Source organism: Xiphias gladius, chromosome 23 (assembly GCF_016859285.1).
Source record: "Xiphias gladius isolate SHS-SW01 ecotype Sanya breed wild chromosome 23, ASM1685928v1, whole genome shotgun sequence".
NCBI lineage: Eukaryota > Metazoa > Chordata > Actinopteri > Istiophoriformes > Xiphiidae > Xiphias > Xiphias gladius.
In genome coordinates, this window is record NC_053422.1 from 23,430,345 (window position 1) to 23,453,222 (window position 22,878).

General features: G+C 41.9%; 2 protein-coding genes across 4 annotated transcripts; one reads left to right on the top strand and one right to left on the bottom strand.

Annotated features, from left to right (window-relative positions):
- Nucleotides 1–277: 277 nt before the first annotated feature.
- hdac3 (histone deacetylase 3) lies at nt 278–6,109 on the top strand. 2 transcript variants are annotated; one of them, XR_005706534.1, is made up of 16 exons: nt 278–485; nt 1,029–1,111; nt 1,223–1,365; nt 1,714–1,795; nt 1,988–2,044; nt 2,152–2,207; nt 2,368–2,501; nt 2,591–2,671; nt 2,830–2,903; nt 3,112–3,176; nt 3,549–3,638; nt 3,769–3,827; nt 4,198–4,277; nt 4,520–4,677; nt 4,816–4,980; nt 5,697–6,109. XR_005706534.1 is itself a non-coding variant. In XM_040119296.1 (15 exons), exons 1-15 carry the CDS (start codon nt 431–433, stop codon nt 4,883–4,885), a joined length of 1,287 nt encoding a protein of 428 aa, XP_039975230.1. In that variant the 5' UTR covers nt 278–430; the 3' UTR covers nt 4,886–6,109. The 2 variants fall into 2 exon arrangements, 1 of the variants encoding a protein (XP_039975230.1); XM_040119296.1 differs by having other exon boundaries at nt 4,816–6,109.
- A 14-nt stretch (nt 6,110–6,123) lies between these two features.
- On the bottom strand, nt 6,124–22,169 carry myot (myotilin). Of its 2 annotated transcripts, none has more exons than XM_040119294.1 (11): nt 21,998–22,169; nt 16,316–16,532; nt 14,860–15,827; nt 13,910–14,060; nt 13,684–13,785; nt 13,024–13,061; nt 12,447–12,585; nt 12,089–12,296; nt 11,723–11,888; nt 10,908–11,041; nt 6,124–8,701 (listed from the first exon to the last, which is right to left on the bottom strand). In XM_040119294.1, exons 3-11 carry the CDS (start codon nt 15,801–15,803, stop codon nt 8,559–8,561), a joined length of 2,025 nt encoding a protein of 674 aa, XP_039975228.1. In that variant the 5' UTR covers nt 15,804–15,827; nt 16,316–16,532; nt 21,998–22,169; the 3' UTR covers nt 6,124–8,558. The 2 variants fall into 2 exon arrangements, with proteins under 2 accessions (XP_039975228.1, XP_039975229.1); XM_040119295.1 differs by lacking the exon at nt 21,998–22,169 and adding an exon at nt 21,003–21,954.
- Between the last annotated feature and the right edge of the window lie 709 nt (nt 22,170–22,878).

Genomic DNA, 22,878 nt, shown 5'->3' on the forward strand with positions numbered 1-22,878 from the left:
TATCAAATTAGGGGACTTTTGTGTGATTGAAAACAAACACATAACTGAATGAATTAATAAACCAATCAAATACTTTTAAAATTTCGAAAATTATGAGGATTTAAACATGTTTACCACATTTTTGTTATACTATGTCTTGAAATGTTTGCATATTAATGGTAAATGGAATTAAACCCCACCATGTGGCTCTATTATAGATTTTTGTAGCTTTATTTAACTTTTGGAAAAATTCATTTATTTTACCATAGGTTTTTGCGCTCCGGGTGCTCCCCCCCCCCTCTCCGCCGGTGCTGTCCCGGTCTGATGACGCAGAGGTTCTTGGTGTTTACCATGGCGGCTATCTGCTAATTGAAAGGAAAATGCGTTTTTTTTAGCTGGAATAGCAGTCACATTTTTTCGAAAAGAAAAGCAAGAGCATTTCTCTCGTATAATGACCAACAGAACATCTTACTTTTATGACCCGGACGTGGGCAACTTTCATTACGGTGAGTTTGGTTGTCGTAGTGAACAGGCCAACAATGGGAATGCTGCCGATGTAAGCTAACATGCCAAGAACCTCAGCGTTGCGTTGCGTTTTGTTTTTCGATTTGATTGTTAGCATTTCACGCGCTCACTCGCGTTGTGAGCCTGGCTTTTGCTAGTTTCTGCTATACTCTGCCCAGCCCCGTGGCCGTAGCTACGTGCTTGTGTGAATTACATACAGTACACGACTCGCTCAGCTAAGCTAACCAGTCTGTACTGGCATTTTCTGATAACGCGCAAACTCTGAGGTTCGCTGGCCGCCTGCTTGTGCCCGAGTGCCGGTTGGCGCCCAGCGCACGCTGTGGGCGTGTGCTCGTAGGAGAGAACTACTCAACGCAGACATCTCAGCCTGTTATAGATATCTTGTGCATAAGTGCCACCAAATACAATGCATAATAATGTAATTCTGTCAGTAGTGGCTCAGCTCTCATTGAAGTCACTCTAATGAACCGTGAGTGCACTGGTGAAATAACTACTATAATATGGAAACTCTGTGTCTCTGCCAGGTGCTGGCCATCCCATGAAGCCTCACCGTTTGTCTCTGACACACAGCCTGGTATTACACTATGGACTCTACAAGAAAATGATGGTGAGCAGCACACGGAGATGAGAGAATACTCCTAAAATCAGGAGCATAAAATAATACAAAATCTCACACATTACTACCGTTTCATTTTTTATTATTTTTTTCTCTCGCTAGGTGTTCAAGCCATACAAAGCATCTCAGCATGACATGTGTCGGTTCCACTCCGAAGACTACATAGACTTCCTGCAGAAGGTCAGCCCTAACAACATGCAGGGCTTCACAAAGAGCCTCAACACATTTAATGTGGGCGACGACTGGTGAGTATACTGTTCTTCATAAAAAGGGTTTGTTTTAAAAAATAGTAATGCCTAAAATTGTGGAATATCTCTGACATGTATTGCAATTTTTTTGCATCCTTATGGCATTTAAAAATCCCATGATTTCATAGTTATTATCGGGTTCAGGGTGTGTCGTTTCCTCTGTATCCAGGATATTCAAATGTCTCATACTTTTTAAGCAACGCTATTGCTCTTACTACCCCTCTGAAACATTCGTGTCAGTCAGCAGTGTAAAAGCCAGAATTCTCCATCTAATGGCCCAGCTTACTGTCACGGTTATTAGAGAAGTGACTAAACCATAACCAAAATATTTTGTGTCTGTTTCAGTCCTGTCTTTCCAGGTCTTTTCGAGTTCTGCTCGAGATACACGGGGGCCTCTTTACAGGGAGCTACACAGCTCAACCACAAGGTAACGCATGCAGTGTGACGTAATTGAAGTCAGTTCTGCCACAGTGAAAATCAACGGTCTGTGCTGTTTAAGCAGCTCCTCTCTAACAAGCATCGTAAGCATTGCTATAGCAGAGTTTTGCTGGTCCGGACTACAGAGTCGTGGGGATCTTGGGACCTTTATTTGATGAGGACTCTGCTCCGTCTTTTCCAGATCTGTGACATTGCCATTAACTGGGCCGGAGGTTTGCATCACGCCAAAAAGTTTGAGGTCAGATCAAACTCTTGTGAACTGGTGTCAGTCCTCTCTACCATCTCTTTATATTTTGCTGTGAGGGGCTCTTTGCTTATTAAAAGATAACTTTTCTTTGCTTGCAGGCGTCTGGGTTTTGCTACGTCAATGACATCGTCATAAGTATACTGGAGCTACTTAAGTAAGAACACACTCCTCTGACTTAGATATAGTTCCTGTGTCGCTTTCTCCCTTTACACCTCCCACTCTCTCTCTGTGTGTGTGTGTGTGTGTGTGTGTGTGTGTGTGTGTGTGTGTGTGTGTGTGTGTGTGTGTGTGTGTGTGTGTGTGTGTCACTACAGATATCACCCTAGGGTACTGTACATCGACATAGACATTCACCATGGTGACGGCGTTCAGGAAGCTTTTTATCTGACTGACCGGGTTATGACTGTGTCCTTCCACAAATATGGGAACTACTTTTTTCCAGGAACAGGTACGAGCTGCTTTAAGCATCTAGCACATACAGTCATTTCTCTGTTTAGAGTACACCCTGGAAATTCTGTTACCACGTGTTTTCTGTAGGTGACATGTATGAGGTCGGGGCAGAGAGCGGCCGATACTACTGTCTCAATGTCCCGCTCAGAGACGGCATTGATGACCAGAGTGAGTTCACTTCCTGATAAAATCACTTTATTGAAATGTAATACCTAATGTATAGCCCAGCCCACAGCCCTGCATTATTATTGTTTTGACTGTGACAGCACCTCTATCGTCTGGTCATAGTATGAACCACGACTAACATCTGTGTGTGTGTGTTTCAGGCTACAGGCAGCTGTTCCAGCCGGTTATTAAACAGGTGGTGGATTTCTACCAGCCCACCTGCATCGTTCTACAGGTCAGGCTGTGGTTCTAAATCTAATGTGGTCTTCAGCTGTCCATTGACTATTTCTCCTCTCAGCTAATGGATCATTTACTCTGTTGGAGACAGAAAATGACCCACACTGTGGGTTTAGAGCATGTTTCAGAACCAGATGCAGTTCATTTAGGGTTAGGGTAGATGTCACTGCAGGAGGACCGGTAACACATTTTTATTCTCCTTGCAGTGTGGAGCAGATTCTCTGGGCTGTGACAGACTGGGCTGCTTCAACCTCAGTATACGAGGACATGGGTGAGAGCGGCTTATTTCAGCTCACCAGTTTCTTAAAGTGAGGTGTCTTGTTTTGAAACGCTGTCAACCAGCTCCAGGTTTTGATCAGTTCAGGACATAATTAAATCATTCCTCTTTTTTTCTGTATCTTATTAACAGCTTGTGATAGAAACATTTTAGCTATGTTTATTCTATAGCTTTTATGTTGCATGTGTTGTCCTTGTAAACATTGAAATAATGTAATAGTTTACAGTGTATGCATCTACCACATGCACACTCTCAGTACATTCCATTTAGCTCATGTTTACATTCAAGAAAGAGTAATAATGACAGGAGTGTTTAACTGGTGTCTGCATATTCGTGTGTGTGTGTGCTGTGCTTTGTGTTGCGCAGTGAGTGTGTTGAGTTTGTAAAGAGTTTTAAGATTCCTCTGTTGGTCCTGGGAGGAGGAGGATACACAGTGAGGAATGTGGCTCGCTGCTGGTAAGTCCGAATACACAGAGCCAAGAAATAAACGTGTGACATGAACTGCCCATAAGTGCATCTGAGGTCCGGTCATGACGTGGGCTTTTGCTTTGTTGCTGAAGATAAATATGGAGCTGTTGTTTTTTAGGACCTATGAGACGTCTCTGTTAGTGGATGAATCCATCAGCGATGAGCTGCCTTACAATGGTGAGTTGTACCAATACTAAATATCAAGCTTTAAGTTATTATGATTTTGTACCTATTCTACACCTCAATGTCTTTTTGTGATGTTTTTTTTCCGATGTGTTGTCTGAAAAACAACAAAAAAACAAAATGGCTGCAGTATCAGAGTCCTGTAGTGTTTTAATGCAATCATCAAGTAGAGATTCATATTGAGCAATTTCAAACTTTAGCGCCATCTGTTGGAAGTTCCGTGTAGCCACGAGGGTTGAATGGAGTTGTGGGTTAGCAGTGATTTGACCGTACGTTGTTTTTGAGAAGGAATGAGAATGAAGTTGATGGAAATAAGTTTCCTTTCTGGGTCCTTTCATCATCCTCCTGTTTCTGCTCCCTCCAGAATATTTTGAGTACTTTGCTCCAGACTTCACGCTGCATCCTGATGTCAGCACCAGGATAGAAAACCAGAACTCCAGACAGGTAAATCCTCATCACGCACTTAGAAGAGACAGTGTTTCTTATAGTTCCTCTAGAGCGAGCGTCTGCAAGGGCTGAGAGCTGTTTTGACGCGGATTGCTTATTTGCAGGCTGTAAGTCTTCATTATGGTCTTCCAGCTGCTCAAGTGTCAAGGTTGCTTTGTGTCTGTTGCGTCTGATGAGGTGAAGATAATACGCCAGCACCTCCCCTGTGCAGTCTTATAACCGTGTGTCTGTCGCCGCAGTACTTGGAGCAGATCCGTCAGACGGTGTTTGAGAACCTGAAGATGTTGAACCACGCGCCCAGCGTCCAGATCCACGACGTTCCCTCTGACATGCTGAGCTACGAACGCAACGACGAGCCTGACCCTGATGAGAGGGGGGCCGAGGAAAACTACACCAGGTCAGCACACCTGCATGGGGCTAAAATGAGTGCAACACATGTATTAAAACATTATGACGACCCTACCACTCTCTTAAATATTTCAGGTCTTTAAAACTTCCTGTGTCTAACTGGCTGTCAATAATGTCACTTCCTCAGACCAGAGGCAGCCAATGAATTCTACGATGGTGACCACGACAACGACAAAGAGAGTGACGTAGAAATTTGACCGATGAGAATGCGAGAAGTGGAGCTTTTCCTTGCAACCCTGATGTTAGCACCAGAGTCACGCCGCAATATTCTCTCTTTTTGGGCTTTGAGTCAGTACGTCAAATATTGTAACAATCCAAATACTGAAACATACATGTATATACAGAATCTCTTTTATCTTTATTCATGTAAAAAGATTACAGGGTAAGATGCTCCTGCATGTTCTCAAAACGTTTTCTTTCCTGTATGAACAGTCAAATATGTAGATTTTGATAATAGCATTTTCTTTTACATTTATTTTCCTCTTGCAATCTTTTTCATGTTATCTTAGCACTGAGATTTATTCAGCCTTTGACAGAGGAAAATGTCAACTGCAACAAATCTAAGGGCTTCAGTCAACTGAATTTAAGTTGAAAGCAGCAACACGTTTGTCACATGAGGTGTCACAAAGAACAATTCTGAGCAGAACGTTCCGTCAACCCCTTGGATTTTAAGAGCAGTGACAGATCGGGATGTCCACACGAAGAGCCACCGTTCTAACCAGGGGTCAGGGACAAGTCGTGAGGAGTTGTTGATTTATTCCATCTTAGAAGACACACGCTACTGTGAAAAGCTGTTCAAGCGCGTGCCCGGATACATTAGTCAGACATTAGCCAGTACAGATGTTTAGAACCATGCTTACATAGTTTTTAGACAGAATATCAGTACAAATGATTCCAGTCGTCATTTCACTTCAACTTTTCTTATTTTACTGTAACTGACAGAATGTGGTATTTTTAAAAAATTGATTTCCATTTTTTTAATAACCATATTATTCATGTGCCTTACAGCTCTGAAATGTCAAAGGGAACATCTGTAAATGAAGACACAGACTTCAATCTGATCCAAACAGAAACTACTCTTTTCATTCCTTTCTCTGCTCATTACTTTACATACTGTATATATAAATGTATGAACTGTGAGTGTGTTTATAATGTAGAAGAGCAAAACTGGTGACAAAGCTGGTAGTTGGGTATTGAAACGTTTTGTACAGAAGCAGGTATTTGATTCCGTAATGAGATGTCAGAGTGCAGGTCCTTCACTGTGCGGCTTCGTTACAGATGTGCATTTGGGACAGTAGAACTGTTCGAAGCCACAGTAGGAACACTTTTCTACCATCTACCACCTCTGGTCCTCTTTAAGTCAAAAACAGGTTTTATGTGATTTTTGATATTGTTGTTAGCAACTTTTGCTTTTAATAAAAAAGGACAATTTGACTTTGTCATGTAAATTTAATATTTAAATCACATCTCCATCGGCAATGTTTTGACACAGCCACCAGAGGGCGACATGAGGCTCACACTGTCTAAGCATTAGACCATACAGCAGGAGGCAAAGCCAAGGTCACATAGACTTTATTCCTCATTCATCCAGTGATATGCAGAACATTTTACACAACAAACAGTACTTGAAGAGAATACACACAACTACCTGCCTTTAAAATCTCAACAAAAAGGGCCTAACTTACCAAAACCATTCCGATGCTCTAAGCAAATCCAGTGTTTAACCCTGTTTGATCCAAACATTGCGACAACCTGTAGAAATACTCTATGTAAAGGCTTTAGATCTGAGTAAAAGACTGTTTTAATGTTACTGTGTAGATGCAGCCCAACTACACGAGTTTATATATTCTAACGGGCTGCATTCGAACCACAAAAAGCAGTTTTCATCTCCAGTGACTCAGACCTCAGGTTTTTATGCCCATCTTGATAGAAATTCCTGCCACTGAACTGTGGCAGCACAGGGTTAAATACCAGCTTTTCGGTGTGCATGCAGATCCAGCCCAAAATACAAGGTTTTTGTATAATTACCTCCTGGCTGGCGATAACAACAAGCAGTTCCAAGGTAAGCAGGCAAATCAAGCCTCTTTTTGAAAGATCTTTTTATACAAGGCTCTAGTCAGAAATGGAAAGTTTGGCAAATCTGGAAACAGGCTGACATACTGATGTCCATTTTTCAACTGAACATTAATGATGCAAACATGCATCGAGGGAGAAAAAAAAATCTGGTTTTCTCCTCTTGGGTAAAGTGTAAAACGTCTTATCTGCACTGCAGATGTGCTAAGATGTAAACTTTTCTTAATAAGTTAGGTTTGAATTTTCTTTTGAGTGCAGATCTGGTGTTGTGTTCAGTCGTAGAGGCTGGGTATCAGAATGGCAGCCTGTTGCTCTTTGTCCAACTTGCTGATATTATACACCTCTGGTTGCAGCCTTTTGCAGGCCTAGAGAGGAGCAACTCAAAATCCCAGCACTGATAACTAATAACTTCAGTTCGAAATAAATAGCTTCATTCACATACACTGTATATTATAAACCAACTTTGATAACACGTATTAGGCTGAATTAATATCACAACAGAGAATCTGAACAGTGACCCTCACCTGATCTCTCTTGAAACAACAGGGGAAGCGTAAGAGTTACACATTTGATTGTCCATTCCAGTTAATGTAGACACACCCATCAGCAGCAGCTGTAATTCACAGACAAACATTTCAACTCTGAAGCTCAGACAGAAAAACATCCTTTTCAACTCCAAGCTAAAGGAAAGGAGGGCAGGTGCTGGATGAGACACAGAGACAGCTGTCATTATTAAAGTGCAGTGGTAGATGTTGGCAGTGTTGGATTGTGGAGACTGTAGTTAATCTAGGTTGTTTCCTTGTTTCTTACCTAGGCTATGGAAGAAAGCTTGACACTGTGCTTCAAGATAATGCACAGTTATTCAAATGAAAGGTTCTTACCCAGCACGTACGCCATGAGAGTCCAATACAAGTGGTACTGTATGTGTGCCGTTCGAGATGCCCTCTCATTAGTTTTCTATTGGCGAAATAGTGTCTGGACCACAGGGGATTCTGTGTTGCGGTACTGTGGTTGGGGCTGGGACAAAACCGGCAGCAGGGATGAATCCGCCGCGTCGTACCCAGGTCTATTAATACATCCATGACCTAGACCGTATTGCTGAGAGCAGACGGGACGGGCAGATGAAGAGACAGAGACAGGCGGGCAGAGTAGAGAGGCTTACAGGCATGTATCAAACATGAGCCTTGACAACAAAGAGAGGGACAGGGAAAGAGGGGTGGGCACATGGCTAACAAACAGCAGCAGATGGACAATACGAGGAGGGATTACTTTCACTCAGAAGGCACTTGACCACCATAAACCTTGGAAACTTTTCTCTCGACGTGTTCTCGAAGGTTCGGGTGGTTTCCTCAAAGCATTTAAAACAATCTCTCAAAGGCCAATTCAGAATATTAATAAACTTCTGACAGACGGAGGAAGATTTGTTTTGAGCTTGTTAGTGAGACCAAGATAAACTTTTTCTAATAATAGAGAAGAATCCTATAATACTGCATCTCAGTAACTGTCTTTTTACACATGTTCACAGATATATCTTAGTCTTGAAAATGTGGCTAAGCTTATCTGCCTTGTACATCAACCAAAGTGTTACTTGTTTAATTATACTTATTCAACCTGATCCGGACCGACCTCCAAAGTACTCTGAGATGTGCACACATCTGCTGTGATGCTATGAATGTAATACTCTGAACCAAAGCTTGTTTAAAACTGTTTTTCTGCCCGGACGTGACAGTTCATACAGACTCTGGCCCAGTTTTACAGTTATGAGATGACGTTTAAAGGAGGACGTGACAGGGCGGCCTACAGCTCTTCACTCTCGTACAGTGGGGCGGTGTGCTGGGCGGGGCCCTCCACGGTCAGAGCAGGCACATGGCTCAGAGACGACAGCAGCTTCAGCGTCTTCGAGCCAGGGGGCGCCGTTTTCATGGCCGGGGCCGTGCGAGCTGTGGGGGGCGCAGAGCGGGGAGGGGTTAAATCAACTGTTCCTTTACGAGTGAATTACAATCAAGAACAAGATTTTTGTTTATCCTGCTTTTATCTTTGTAAAAAACCAATAATGAATCTGTTTAAACCTATTTACATTGGATGGCTTGGATCAGAAAACGACAAGTGATAACAATGTAATTATTACAAACACACGCATCATCACTTTACATGAGTATTAACCTACTCATCTTTAATTTTTGAAACGGTGCAAACATAAATCCGACTTTTTGCAGCAAAGCCCATTATTATTGCATTTAAAAACACCTTTTTTAAATTTCAGTTATACATCCGGATGTTTTAAATATTGGATGTAAATAATCTGAAGTATACCACAAACAGTAAATCATGTACAAGTGATTTTCTCCTATTACATGCACATGGAACAGTGTCTATACTGAAGCTGCAGTATTTAGTAATTTCTTCCAGCAGGGGAGAAAAACTGGGTTTCACTTCTTGATTATTTATGTAAGTAGTAAAAATTACACTGCTGTTGTCACCAGCAGCAGAAACAGATCTTACTGGTGGACTCAAGCTAAACATTCTTTTCATGCCAGGTGTCTGAAAATAACTCTTCTGGCCTGCACGCCATAGCACAGGACAGCACGGCATGGCTCGGTGCCAGATATGTACCCACCGCACAGTTGTAGGAACAATGGGTGCACAGTTCTCCATGTTTCACCTTCCCTCTTTAAAACAGACAAAACTATGAATTACTTTCATTCATCTGAGAACTGACTGGCTCTGACAGAATGAATTTCGGCAAAGGTAGAGTGTGAATGAGTGGTTAACATTTTGTATGTGTGTATCTGCTCTCTGAGATGTGTGTTCATAGTCACACGTGTGAATGGTTGGCACTGTTCTCTCTGTGTGTCACTGATTAATTTTAGCAAATCAGCTACGATAGCATGTGTACAGACTATAATCAGCTATCAAAAAAAGATATATATCTTTTTATATATCATTAAGTTTCAAAATGTACGGCATGTTGTCAAATACACAACTTACAAATTGTACGTAGTACAAACCAAGGCAGGATTTTTCAAATGAAGAGCTAACCCGTAGCAAATCAAACAGATCCAAGTCCCTGTAAATGCTCTGCGCAATAACATCCACTGACAGTATTCTTTGTACTACTCACACATAAAGCTGTTAGTGGGTAGATCATTCTAGCTTTCTGTTTTGAAGTTACTGGGAGATTGATTTGAATTGTACAGAAATGTAGACCAGATTCCATAGCAGCTATATAAATATATATATATAAATATATATATATATATATATATATATATTATATATATATAAAAAAAAAAAAAAAGGGCCAAAAGACTGATTAAGACAGTTGACTGCTGAAAGCTGTACTGTTTAAAAAGGTGAAACAAAATCATAAATGATGGAAATGCATTAAAAAAATCAATTATAAATGTTCTTTAGCATGCCATAATGTGGAAATTTCATGTGGTTCATTCATTTTGAACTGCCTGGCTGCAAACTCCACTGAGGAATGAGTGAAGTTCACCGTTTCTACTGCTGTGCAGTAACTTTCAGTCTCACATAGCTTGAGACTGGATAAGTGCACTGTAAGCCACCCACTCCTGTAAAACCTCTTTCTTGTGATGTCCTGTTTAACTACAGTATTGTATTGTGTCTGAGTCCCCGCTCAGATAAAGCAGTCTAAACTCACTTTCAGGTTGGTTAATCAGCTGAGTAGTCCAGCTCCTGTGTGGCAGAGGGTCAGGTACTTTTCTGCGCAGCCTTTGCTGGTCCTCTCCCTCAGCTCCCTCTCCACACAGCAGATGGTGTGTTATGCGATCGAGCAGAAACCTAATAGCTGTGTTGTATTTTGTGTCGGGTTTTCCTCGCCAGCGGATGGCCTCCATACTTATCGCTCTGACTTGGTGATTACGCACCAAGCGGAGCAGCTCGGTGCCTCATACTGTCATCGGGTTTCGGCTCGATCACGTAACACAGCATTTTGTTCCACGTGTCCTGGCTGTAGAGCTGGATTCTGTGTAGCGTTGAGCACGCAACATTCACCATCTGCTGTTTGATTTTACAGCCGGGGCTACTATGGTAACTACCAGGCTCATATCTCATACAAGAGATAGCTGAGATGGGCCCTTTACAGCTACTTTGCATAGAAGGATGAACAGACAGTGGACTTACTGCCTACATCCAGCCTGGCGTTGCACGTGGACATTCCAGCTTCATTAATGGCAGAGAGAGTGTACCAACCGGCATCGGACTTCATCAATCTCTCGATCAACAAGCACTGCCGGCCTGAGCCGTCCTGGTACAGACTGTGAAACAAAGACACACGTTCCAATTTTAATTTTATCACGGTGCCCGTTGTCCTGATACAGACTGAAACAGAACAAAAGCATATATACAATTTATGAGATTCATTCCCTAGGAAATTAAAACACTGAATAAATAACTGATTTAATGTGGCACTCCCCTGATTTTACCCATAAGGATAAGTTCAGTAGTTATGAGGAGTACTACTACTACGCCTATGAATAGTTGTAATAGGTCTTGGTTCTGAAGGAGATTTAAAGTCTGAGAAAATCTGTGCCTGTGCGTTTACCAGGCAGAGGAAGTCTAATGAAAGATGCTACTGAACTGCGTTTTTCAGAAATTTAGGACACACAGTTTTTAGAATTTGAACCATAGTGGTGACTAAAAGTCAGGATACCTGCTGATTTGTTTCTCACCACTCTTTTGTGAGCAATACTGAATCAGCGATGTACCCCTTTAACATATTCTAATATTATGGCCCATTTTGCTTATTGAGCACATTGCAAGTGGGACTTAGAGTCAGGATAAACTGTGGGGAAGGGGGGTGAAGCTTTCTGTTAAAAAAAACTCGCTTATATATTGGATATATCTATGAGATGATTTACCCTCTTTTTTCCATTTCAATTAGCGTATTCACAAGAAGTTTTGGTGTATAAAGTTTTGGTGTAGTGAAGTTGACCCACCTCATTCTGTTGGGGTCAATGCGTAGCATGTCTTTATCTTTCTTCCAGAAAAGCTGTGGAGGAGGGGAAGCCTCCACTTTGCACTCTAACCTAACAGTGTCGCCTTCTAGGGCTCTGGAGTTTAACATTCTCTGGACAAAGGTGGGAGGACGGAGAACCTCCTGGGCTGCAGAAGCAGAAGCGGTTGACTGAGTTTAAAAGTGTAGCTGACTAACAATGAACAAAGAAAATTGTACTCTTCACATGGTACTGCAGGTATAAATTCAGTTCAATCGATAACATTATTAAGCTGCACTTGGCTGAAATTCTACATAAAAAGACAGTATTTGCTGCCTGAAAACAAGTCTCAAATAATTCCAATTTTACCTATGACATCGAGCTTCATGGTAAATCTGCTCTCCCCGGCTCGGTTCCTGGCCACACACTCATACACACCAGCGTGGTGCACTGTGACAATCTCTATGATGAATGAGTGCATCCCTTTCTCACACACCAACATCTTATGGTAGTCATCTGGACGAATGGCTTTGCCGTCCAGGTACCAGCAGATGTCTGGTGTGGGGAGTCCTCCAACCTGTAGGGAGAAGAGAGGATTTTATTCCCCCTTTATTTATCTTTTCATGACCGAACCATTACTGCACAGATTTTTTGTACAGTATAAGTTATTTGAGGAAGGTCTTGATCTGTGAAGACCTTGGTGTGTGTGTGTGACTGACTGATTCACCTTGAAGTCAATCCTACAGAAGCGTCCCTCCTCCACGGTGAGGTCTGGGGGGATCTGCAGGAAGCGAGGAGCATAACATTTCTCCTGGATAGCTGATCCCTCGTTTCCCCTCTCGTCTGTCCCTGAGTGGTGCCTCCCCCTGTAGGGGAGAGAGAGATTATTTATTCATAACCGTACTTTACCTCACTTTCAGTGACTGAATTTTACAGTCCACTAGTGAAAGCACACACACAAGCAACACTACAAACGCTGACTCCTGTCCTGTTTCTGACAGCATGGCTACCGTATTATGAGGGACTCACTCCATGGATGCCTTTGTAATGTAAGCTGCAAAGTATTATTAGTATTAGTATTAGTATTAAGATTGCACCAAGCAGCTTGAGGTTTAGTTACCAAATCAAATGGAAAAAAAAAAAAAATGTTCATGAGCTGGTATTCATGAGCAATCTTTTAAAAGATCAATTTAGTTTTACAGCTGCATAGATTGAGTAAATAATGCCAAGCTTCAAGATTGTTAGGTTGCCTGGAAACGTAGGTTAATATTTGTGAGCAATATTTATACATAAATTGTATTTACCATAGTCCACCTGTGTGTCTTCCTTCTGGTGAATCTGGCTGTAACAGAAAACAGATAAGCAGAGGAATCACAGATTTGAACTTTGAAAACTAACCGTACGGATCAACAGGTAACTCCGTGCTTGTGTTTGTGTGTATTTTGAAACAATACTCCTGTTGTCACCAATGAAAGGGGCTTGTTCTCAGAAAGCAGGCTAGAAATAGATGCTGACAAACCTTGAGTGCTTGGGAGGATGTGTGTGTGTCTGAGTGTGTGTATGCACATATTGTGTGTTGTGTGCGTGAGTGTGAAAGACAGAGAGAATAGATGCTGCAAAGCCCTGTCTCTCACACACACACTCACACACTCACACACACACACACACACACACACACACACACACACACACACACACACACACTGAACTGGGCACAATGACAGCATGAGACAGCTCACTGGGGCTGCTGATTTTACTGCCAGGCTTTTTCAACTTTGGGTTGGGAGCTCATCAGGAGGCCCTGAGAGGGAAACAGGGCTCCCTGTGCAGCCATTCAAACCCAAATGAATGCAATAATATGTAGGCTCTTTAATAGCAAAATGGAAGCTAATGTGGACAAGCAAACATCTGTAACACACAGGACACATTACGAAAATCTGAGACACACAAGTTTGATGTCGTACCTGGTCGAGCTGCGAGTCTGATAGATTGTCTTGGTCAAAGACGTAGTTGGCGTTGTCTGGACCCAGCAGCCTACGAGCCATACGCTCCTCATAGGAGAGTTTCTGTCAAAAATTAAGCTTTATATTGTTAAATTGGCGTTTTTCACACACACACGCACACACACGCGCACACACACACACACACACACACACACACACACACACACACACACACACACGCACACACCTGGCTATTTCTCCTCCTGGCCTCCTTTGAGCGCAACTTCTTCTCCAGATCCTGGATGAGGGCATCTTTGGAGCCCTGAATTTCTTCATCTGTGGAACGAGAAGAGGAAGGCCGAGGAGCAACAGACTTCTTCAGAATGGGCTTTGGGAGGCTGGAAGACAGTGAGAGAGAGAGAGAAAGGAGAGAGGAACAGAAGATGAAGAAACATTTCATCCAACATTTCTGGAAATAAACTACTGTGCTAAATTTTACCGTATTTTTTACTTCATTTGTGAAGCACAAACCTATGCATAGAAATTATTCCTCACAGATGATATTAAATGAATTCAGTGTGGAGACTGCAATGAGTCTTTAAAAGTGATATCTAGGCTTTTCTTTACACAACAGAATTCCACCATAGATTCGATGGAAAATACCATAGATTTTTAGTGGAACTTGCATAATTAAGTCAAAGTCACTATGATTTTATAATTTCAGCTCTGTTAATGCTAATTTTCAAATAAAATTTTTTAATGGGTAACAGTCTAGTTTCTAATTGTAACGTAGGTGGTCTGTAGTGGAAAAAACAGCTGAAAAGTTCTACATCAATTTTTGAAAGTCAACAATTTTCTCAAGCATTTGTTTAAGGTTCTTCTCAATAATCCAGTTGGTATGAAGTCTACAGAAAGCTGATCTAAATCACTGGACCTTAGCTCTGGTTTTAGACATTTCTCCATTTATCTAAAATAAAATTTTCTCAAATGGGGAGTTAATGTTAAATAACTGTTAAAGATAACCAACTAATGACTGACCCGTCTTTTCTGTTGAAGGAGCGTTTGTGCAGTTATGCATTCACAGCCTCTTCTCCACTTCTTGTTTTGTTTTGTTTGTCTTTTGCTGTTCTTAAGTGTGGGACACTTTGACTTGTCTGTTAATTTGTGCATGCCAACTTGATATACACTGTGACTCACGTGTTAGGCGTCCCCTTGTAACTGGCAGGAAGGGAGACCACAGCAGGTGGTACTCTGTTCTGACTGTTAAGAGTGTTGGGCTGTTGGGGAGAGGAAGAGGAGGAGGGAGGGAGAGGGGAGCGAGGGAGGGAAGGGGACACTAGAGGAGGCTGCTGAGGGAGGGAGGACGGAGAGGGAGAGGCCCTCATGGGGAGCAGAGGGCTGGAGGGGGACAGTGGGGAGCAGGAGGGGGAGATGGAGGGGTGGGGAAGGTTGGAGTTGGGAGACAGTTTGGATGAGGAGAAAGGGGAGAAGGAGGACTGGGAGGGCAGCACAGAGCAGAGGTAAGCAGCGGGTGCTGATATGGTGTCCTGGTTGGCTGGCAGGGTGGCACTGCCGAGGCCGGTGGCACTGGGGACACTGGGGGTTAGGGTGATAGTGGAGCGCATGGTGGTGCGGGGGAGAGGGGATGAGGAGGAGGCTGAGAAAGGCGAGGAGGAGGTGGCGGTGGCGGTGGCAGAGGGACTGAGCAAGGTGGCAACAGCAGAGGAGGCCGGGTTGGATATGGGAGAGCTGAGACTGGAAGAGGAGGGAGAGGACTTGCTCGTTCCGTTGGCCTGGGCCTGAAACTGCGTCTGGGGGACAGACTGGGTTTGGTTCTGACTGAGGTTTAGAGACTGAAACTGTGACTGGGTCTGTGACAAGGACTTTGACACTGGCTGAGTTTGAGAAAATGACAGGGTTTTAGTTTGACTCTCTGTCTCTGGAACACTGGGACTATTCTGGGAACTGTTGAGGTTCTGCTGGGAGTTATTCTGGTTCTCCTGAGCCTCCCTCAGCACACTTTCATAGCTGGGTGCCTGGAAGGCCGGCTGCGATTGAATAAAATGCCTCGGTCGCTCATAGTTGAAGGCACTGGGAGGGAAGGCACCGGGCTTGAAGGTAGGCAGGTCCGAGAGGTTCATGTTGTTGCCTCCTGACTGGGAAGACTGGAAGTGAAAGACACAGATTTACAAAAACTCAATGTGGTGCAATTCTACCATTTCTGAGTGTAATGAAGAAGAGACATTCAGAAACTTTTATACATTTCTGTTTGCTGGGGTGGACTTAATTTACATGCGTCTCAAATACAAAATGTAACTACATTAGACAACACATCAAAAGAATATTCAAGGTTGAGTTAAGAGGATCAGTGTTGTTCTTTTCAATCAGTTGTTCGGTTTTGACAGGACAGAGGAGACCGATACAATGTATTATAGATTGCCTGGGGTGCATAAGGTATGCATTTATTTACTTATTTATCAGCTGGTTTTGACTCCTTTTAAATCCTGTGTATAATTTAATTTGCCATTCCCATTTAACCTTTTGATTTTCACACATTAAGTCACAAAAAAACCTTAGTTAAGTTTAATGACAGCAATTAAAAACTGTATCAAAAAACACCTCCAACAGCACAAAACTTAAGAAATGTTCTTACAGTAAAACTGAGCTTGCTTGGGGTGAACAGCTTGGGTGTTGGGGCTTTCTCCTTTACTTGTGCTGGTGGTGGTGTGGATGGAGGGGGAAGGCTGGGCGTACAGGCTCGGACCGCGACCTCTGGAGACCTTTGGCCCTCTGAGCTCAAGGCACTCTCCTCCTCACTGCGAGTGAAGGGTCCTTCAGAGGAGTGGTTGCCCAGCTGAGGCACTGGAAAACTGACAGATTCGCACAGACATATATTCATAAAAACTTCAGTTTCTGGGATGGGAAGGAAGCAAGCAAACTTAAGAGGGAGACTCATGGGTGAGCTACAAAAACAGCTGTCATAAAAATCACCTAGAGTGTTGAAAAAGCAAAGGGGATTTTATCCATGACAATCCCCCGATCTCCAACCAGATCAAACCTATTGTAAGCTTAATCAAGAAATAACAATATTCAAAGAGCCTTAAAGACCCAAATTAACAATCCTTGATGATGTATTCAAAGACTCTTGTACATGTTTAATTATAAAATTATCTTTGAATCAAAATCACTCATTTTTAAACTCCGAATTTAGGGTCCTCAAACTATTTTTGTGGTGACCTCTGAATAAATATTAAAATCCAACCAAAATAAAAATTGTGTCCACTGCAGCTTGAATGGTCACGTAAAACAGAACATTTCAGCTGACTACTGAGCTCCAAGTCAGAACAAACAAGATTTACAGGGCTTGGTTCCCCATGTCCTAAAAGGGAAGAAATGATAATAGAATTCTCGATCTAGCAAACAGCTTGTTCACCATAACCCCAATTTTCTGACACCAAACTGAGACCAAAAATGTCAAAGTCAAAGGGTTAAACTGTTGCCAGAAATAGTAAGTGGAGGAGTGCAAACTTGCAGTTGGGGAAAATTAATTCAAAGAACAGGAAGATAAGGAGAGCTGAATATCAGTCGTTCCTGTTGAGTTGTTTTGAATAAGATTGACAAGAGGCTGCACAAGCAAACAAACAGACAAAATGTTCATTGAATCTTATCCTCAGTTATTTCTCAGTGGTTGCCATGTTTGAACCACACTCATCCAAGGCTTATTCTGCACCAGCTGATGTTTATAATGTTAGTCACCGCGTCATGATGTTATTTCAGTTTGGGATCCAGTCTATACGTACCATGAATGCAGGGATTAAACCAAAAAAATAAAATTTAAAAAATCCTCCGACTGGAATAGTTTTTTCAGGCCAAGTCATATGCCCCATCTACAATTTGTAAAACAAGTAACAGAGGAGGCCCCCACATCTCAGAGCCTTTCTTCAGTAAAAAGGCATCCATGCTAGCTAACCTGAATCACCTGGTAGCGCGATTCCTAAATCCCATAACACCCCCCTCCCCTCGCTTTTTTCCCCCCCTTCGGATCTACACTGATCTCATACATGACCTCTGTGGAATCCAACTGACAGAAATCTGTCATAGCGATGGAGAACTTTAATCCCTGTGAATGGCTCAGATTTTTACCATTAAGATCAATATGACAACTGGTGAACAAAATTATAAATATCCGCAAGTACAGATTATATGTTCCAGTACGGCTGCCATGGTGGGACCGTCTAATGAGAGATCCCAACAGATCCCATTTCAGCCAACTCAGTAGTTTACTTCCTGTAATACCAAGCCTGGCTGGTCCTCTTCTTTTCTACTAAGAAAGAATTTTGTTCCCATGACTACCACGTAGTCTGGGCTACGCAGGAGCATAATGACAATAGCAGTCTCTCTCTTCGCTCTCTCTTTCTCTCTCTCACTTGCTCACTTACTTACATATACTTGCTCGCTGTTTTTCTGCGTTTCTCTCAGTCTCCTGAGGGCACAAGACAGTTTTGGCCAGCCAGCATCAGCTGACCTAGGCTCAGAAACTTTGGATCAAAATACATTGATGGATAGTCACGGTTTTTAATCATACATATACCTAAATCCTGAGAATTTTCTAACTTAGTGGAAGGATGAACTGTGCAAAGTGTTGAGTGAGTAGGATGTATGACCACTGAGTTATGGTCACTTAAATTGATCATACTGCTGTAACACCATCTAAATTAAATACAATGTAAAGAATCTTTAAATGAATTCGACATCCATAGCAAGGATATGGGATATCAACAATGAAATTAATAACTTTTTTTCAGGGTCATCCAGTGTAGATTGGGTGTGCTTTGTAGGATAAGTGGTGAATAAAACTGTTTCTAAATGACAAAAAAAATTGTGTAGGTGGAAATGGCCCTCATGGATGAATAGATGTTAGACCAAGGAGCCCACAAAGAAAAAGAGTTTGATTCTATACATCACAGATCACATGTAATCAGCAAAATTTTACATGTTTTATGAGGGCACTCATGGTGGTGCTATCTACACCAACTGGTTCTTCCTTGATTCAAGGCCTAACTTTCCACCACATTTCACTAGTTATAGTAATCAATAAGTATATAAGTATCAATTTTTTGAAATATCCCACTAACTAAAAGACAAACAGAAATCAAAAACCTTCTTGGAGGATGCAGCCTTGCAGCCTTATAGTCTGAACTATTCTGGATTTTTGTTGGGGACACTAATATTGAGAGTTGAAAAAAAAATGCCATATTGGCAACTATTCATTTTTTAATATAAAATTGTATTCTTTGACCAGGATAAGATCTGAAGGGGGACGTTTTACAGTTGAAAACTACACTTTTTAGTGATCTTTGGTGGACTTACTATATATTAGAAACTTTTTCTACCTTACACTGAAGATACTTCTGCTATTTCTGTACTGAAAATGCTTTTTACTCATTGGCTGGCATATACACCAATACTGATATATCTGCAATAAGCTAGTACTGGCTGACAATATTAACCTATCCGATGTATTTGTCAGGCTCTGACGCAGATATTGTGACTTGGCAGAACAGGAAAAGCACAGGTGGAGCTAATAACACTAACAATGGCTCCACTGAACTGTTCCAGTAAGCCACAGCAGTGAGACCGCATGCACATTATGCATGCTGCAGTGAGTAATGTTACTAACTATAAGTGAATGTGAGTAAATCTAACAAGCAGAGAAAGCAACGTAGTTAACCTGAAAGCTCTAAGAAGTGTTGACAATTCCTCAGCTTCTCTGTTTCTTTACTTCTTTACTTGTTAATTCTTTAATGGTCAACAGTGAGGGTCACTGTTGACCATTAAAGAATTAACTAATTTTTTAACTAATTCAAAACAGTAACACTGCTACTCTGTGAAAGTCATGTGTGCGTGTGTTTGTGTGATTTAGTACTGTGATGGCATGTGTGTCTCTGTGTGCCTGTTTGTATGCGTATTTGTGTTTGTGCGATTAAGTGAGCAAAGCTATATTGGTCTTGGAATTCGGACATCAGCTGGCAGGTGCAGACACTCTGCTGGTGACCCAACCCTTTTAAGATGCACACACACACACACAATCTGCATGGCACTGTGGGTAGCAGCCCGCTAAGCTGTAAGTCCTCTGTATGACCGACGACAACAGAGGGACAACAATATGAATGATTAATAGAATTTAGTAAATGTTTAGAAAATAAAAGTCTCTGCTGCATCGTCTACATTCTAAAATATTTCACCACTGCGGTGAGATACATCCTTCATAATGGGTGGTAAGGGATGAAATGCATAATTTTCACTGCGAGAGGGAATGTGGATGAGCAAAATTTTTTTTCACTTATTCCTTCATTTGTCAACATACGTCTAGCTACTGATCGGGAACAAAACTGAATTCATTCTAATGAAAGTTGGGGAAAGTAAGCATCTCACCGTGGTAGACCTTTTCAGAATCCTACTGATCAACCCAACAATTTATATATAAATTGACTATACCTTCAACGCAGCCTAAATTAGCGCAATGACCTGATCAATTACTTCATAGCTCTCCCTTTATATGTGGTGCCATTCTATCTTAACAGTTTTGTGCTCAACACTTGAATAATAATTTCAAAACTGAACTATATTTTGGTGACAGCCAGTCAGTGCTAAAGTGAAGGCACTAAAGTAAACTCTTTGGGGAAAAAGTAATTCTAATAAGCTGATGAGGAGAACTGAGTTTACACCAAGACGTACACAACAACACTTATTTACAAAACCACTTTTGGATGTACCAGCAGTCAAACATGTCAGGTAAAATGTCTCGAAGAAAAACCACACAGTGTTTTCACAGCTGAGAGTACCCTTTCCCCGGCCATAATGTGTACATTGTGTCATCATTTATCTGAGATTGTTATATTTACCGAGGGGAGAAAGTCCAGACCGACAGAGGCACTAGATATTATGGATAACCAAGTCGCTGTCCCTCACCAAATAATCAACACAATAAAATAATCATTTAAACTTCAAGTTCGTCAGAGAACCTCAACATGACCTTAAAAGCTAGACCCGTGCCAACAGTTTCAGAGCAACTGTTGTAGTGTGCAATAGCACGGAGGAAGGGGGGTTTCTGAAGGACACAGGCGCCATGTCTGCACTTCACATTACAGATGAGATCATAGTCCTGGACACTGATATAGAGTGGACCCATCACACTCAGCCAGACATATTTCACGCCATGAAAACCTCCCTGGATTCAAATGTGAACCACAGTATCAAGTCAAAGTTAGAGAAATGAACAGTATCAAGCACCAAAAGATACAAAAGCTAAAGAGATAAAATTGTAATTTTGTACTCACCGAGTAGCATCTGTAGCAGGCTTCTCGGCTGGTATTTTTCGTCAGCGGTGATATTACTAAAGTGTTTGCAGCATTGCATTCACAAGCTTGCATCTGATTAGGGATGTCACTTTTCCATTCTATATGACTGCACATGAATGCCTCATTCTGGCAGACTTGTACATCAGTCACTTCAAATTCCTCACACGATGTGTGTTTTATTTCCCCACGCAAATGTTAGGCAGCTTATAGCTGTGTTACCTGTTTATAGGTTTTTGTTTGATGTTCCCAAATAGATTTGCACTACACTTTTTTTGTGGCTGTTGGTTTTTTTTTGTTGTCTTTTGCAGCAAACAACTCTACAGCCACACATTTCTGGTGCTTCCCAAAGTGGACCCCTTGAAGCAGCTCCAGAGTATCCCCAGAATAGTGAGAGATAGGTTGATATCGTTTGTCAGTTCAGTTTAGGTAAATTATATCTCCCTTCCTGCAGAAAGTTACAACCACGCGTCGAGTTTACAGCCACATCTTATCGAAAACGTAAAACCATTTTCTTATGACAAAAAAAATTATTTGGGGGTCCTCAGCTAGACCTTTGCGAACCGTAAAAGGAGACAGGGTGTTGAGAAAAATATACAGCAAATTTGTGATGCGAAGTTTTAACCAGTAGTCGATTTTTTTCACTGAGGGTTTTGAGAAAAAGGAGGAATAACGTCTCTGACTAGCTTAAATTATACTACCTGACGGCTATTCCCCATAGATGAAACAAACCCCTAAAATAGACCAAAGTCCACTTTCCAAGTGCTCTAAACATAGTTTGACCTTTTAAAGAGGACATGACATCTTAAGTTCCCATGATATAAACCATGAAAGAAAATGAGCCTGTTTAAACATTAATGTTAGTGTAGAAATACATTATGGAGGTTGAAAACTGTGACTCCGAGTGGCGAAAGTTCCACGCAGGTCGAAAAGAAATAAGTGCGTCCCGGTCGGACACAAACTGGGCATTTTCTTACCTCGTTGAACGCCTCGACACCGCTGTCCTTCTGCCTCAGTGTCGGCTGAATGAAGCTAGACTTTCCCTGCACGGAGGCTGACGCTGAGCCGGACTCCGATGCGAGGCGGGAGGCTGGGCTGCAACAGGTGACACCGCGCGCTCGCACGGAGACGGCGAAGAGACGTGACCGCGCGGGGCCCGGCTGATTGGTTTAGTTTTCCACGCGCGCAGCATCGTCATCCATAAACACATCGACCCAACGGCACTGGGTCGGTGCACAGAGCTCCTCTCTGATTGGCTGAGTCACGTTGTCCGGTATGAATCGTTTTCATCCGTTCAGTGTATTTTTTACGCCAGTTGGCGTTTAAAGCCCCTCTGAAAGGCTGTATTTATTTTTTCTCTTTCGTTGGTTAACATTGTATCTGAATCATTATCACCAGGTTCTCGTTTGGTAGCATTCGGTGTCTCAAGGAGGCAAGAAGGAAAGAAAAAAAGAAAGAAAGAAAGAACGAAAAAGGAAAGAAAGGCGAACTTGAAAATCGGCTTGTCTTCAATTCTTAGAATAATACAACAGCGACCCCGTCTGGATATAAAATAAACTACAAGGGTTGTAAAGCGACTTCATTTCCTGAAATGTTTTACTCCTGAACAATTTACCTAAAGGAAATACCAAGCAGATTGTAATCATGAAAGTAATATAAAATATATGAATATGAATGAATGAACAGATAAATATATACACTATAAGCCTCTTCCATAAACCAAAAGCATAAACTGTGTTTTCTTTAAATATATTGAACTCAGTACAATGAAATCATCCTAGTAACTTCATATTTTTGTTATTGATAACAACTTGCATTGAGAAAGACAGTGTGAGTTGTAGAACTGCTAGATCAACTG

Coding starts and splice junctions, on each gene's coding strand:
- hdac3 (XM_040119296.1), top strand. CDS start 431: ATGACCAACAGAACATCTTACTTTTATGACCCGGACGTGGGCAACTTT. Junction 2,672..2,829: donor AGACGGCATTGATGACCAGA/GTGAGTTCACTT, acceptor TGTGTGTTTCAG/GCTACAGGCAGCTGTTCCAG. Junction 4,678..4,815: donor GCCGAGGAAAACTACACCAG/GTCAGCACACCT, acceptor TCACTTCCTCAG/ACCAGAGGCAGCCAATGAAT.
- myot (XM_040119294.1), bottom strand. CDS start 15,803: ATGAACCTCTCGGACCTGCCTACCTTCAAGCCCGGTGCCTTCCCTCCC. Junction 13,062..13,683: donor CAGACTCGCAGCTCGACCAG/GTACGACATCAA, acceptor TTTCTGTTACAG/CCAGATTCACCAGAAGGAAG. Junction 11,889..12,088: donor CATGAAGCTCGATGTCATAG/GTAAAATTGGAA, acceptor CTGCTTCTGCAG/CCCAGGAGGTTCTCCGTCCT.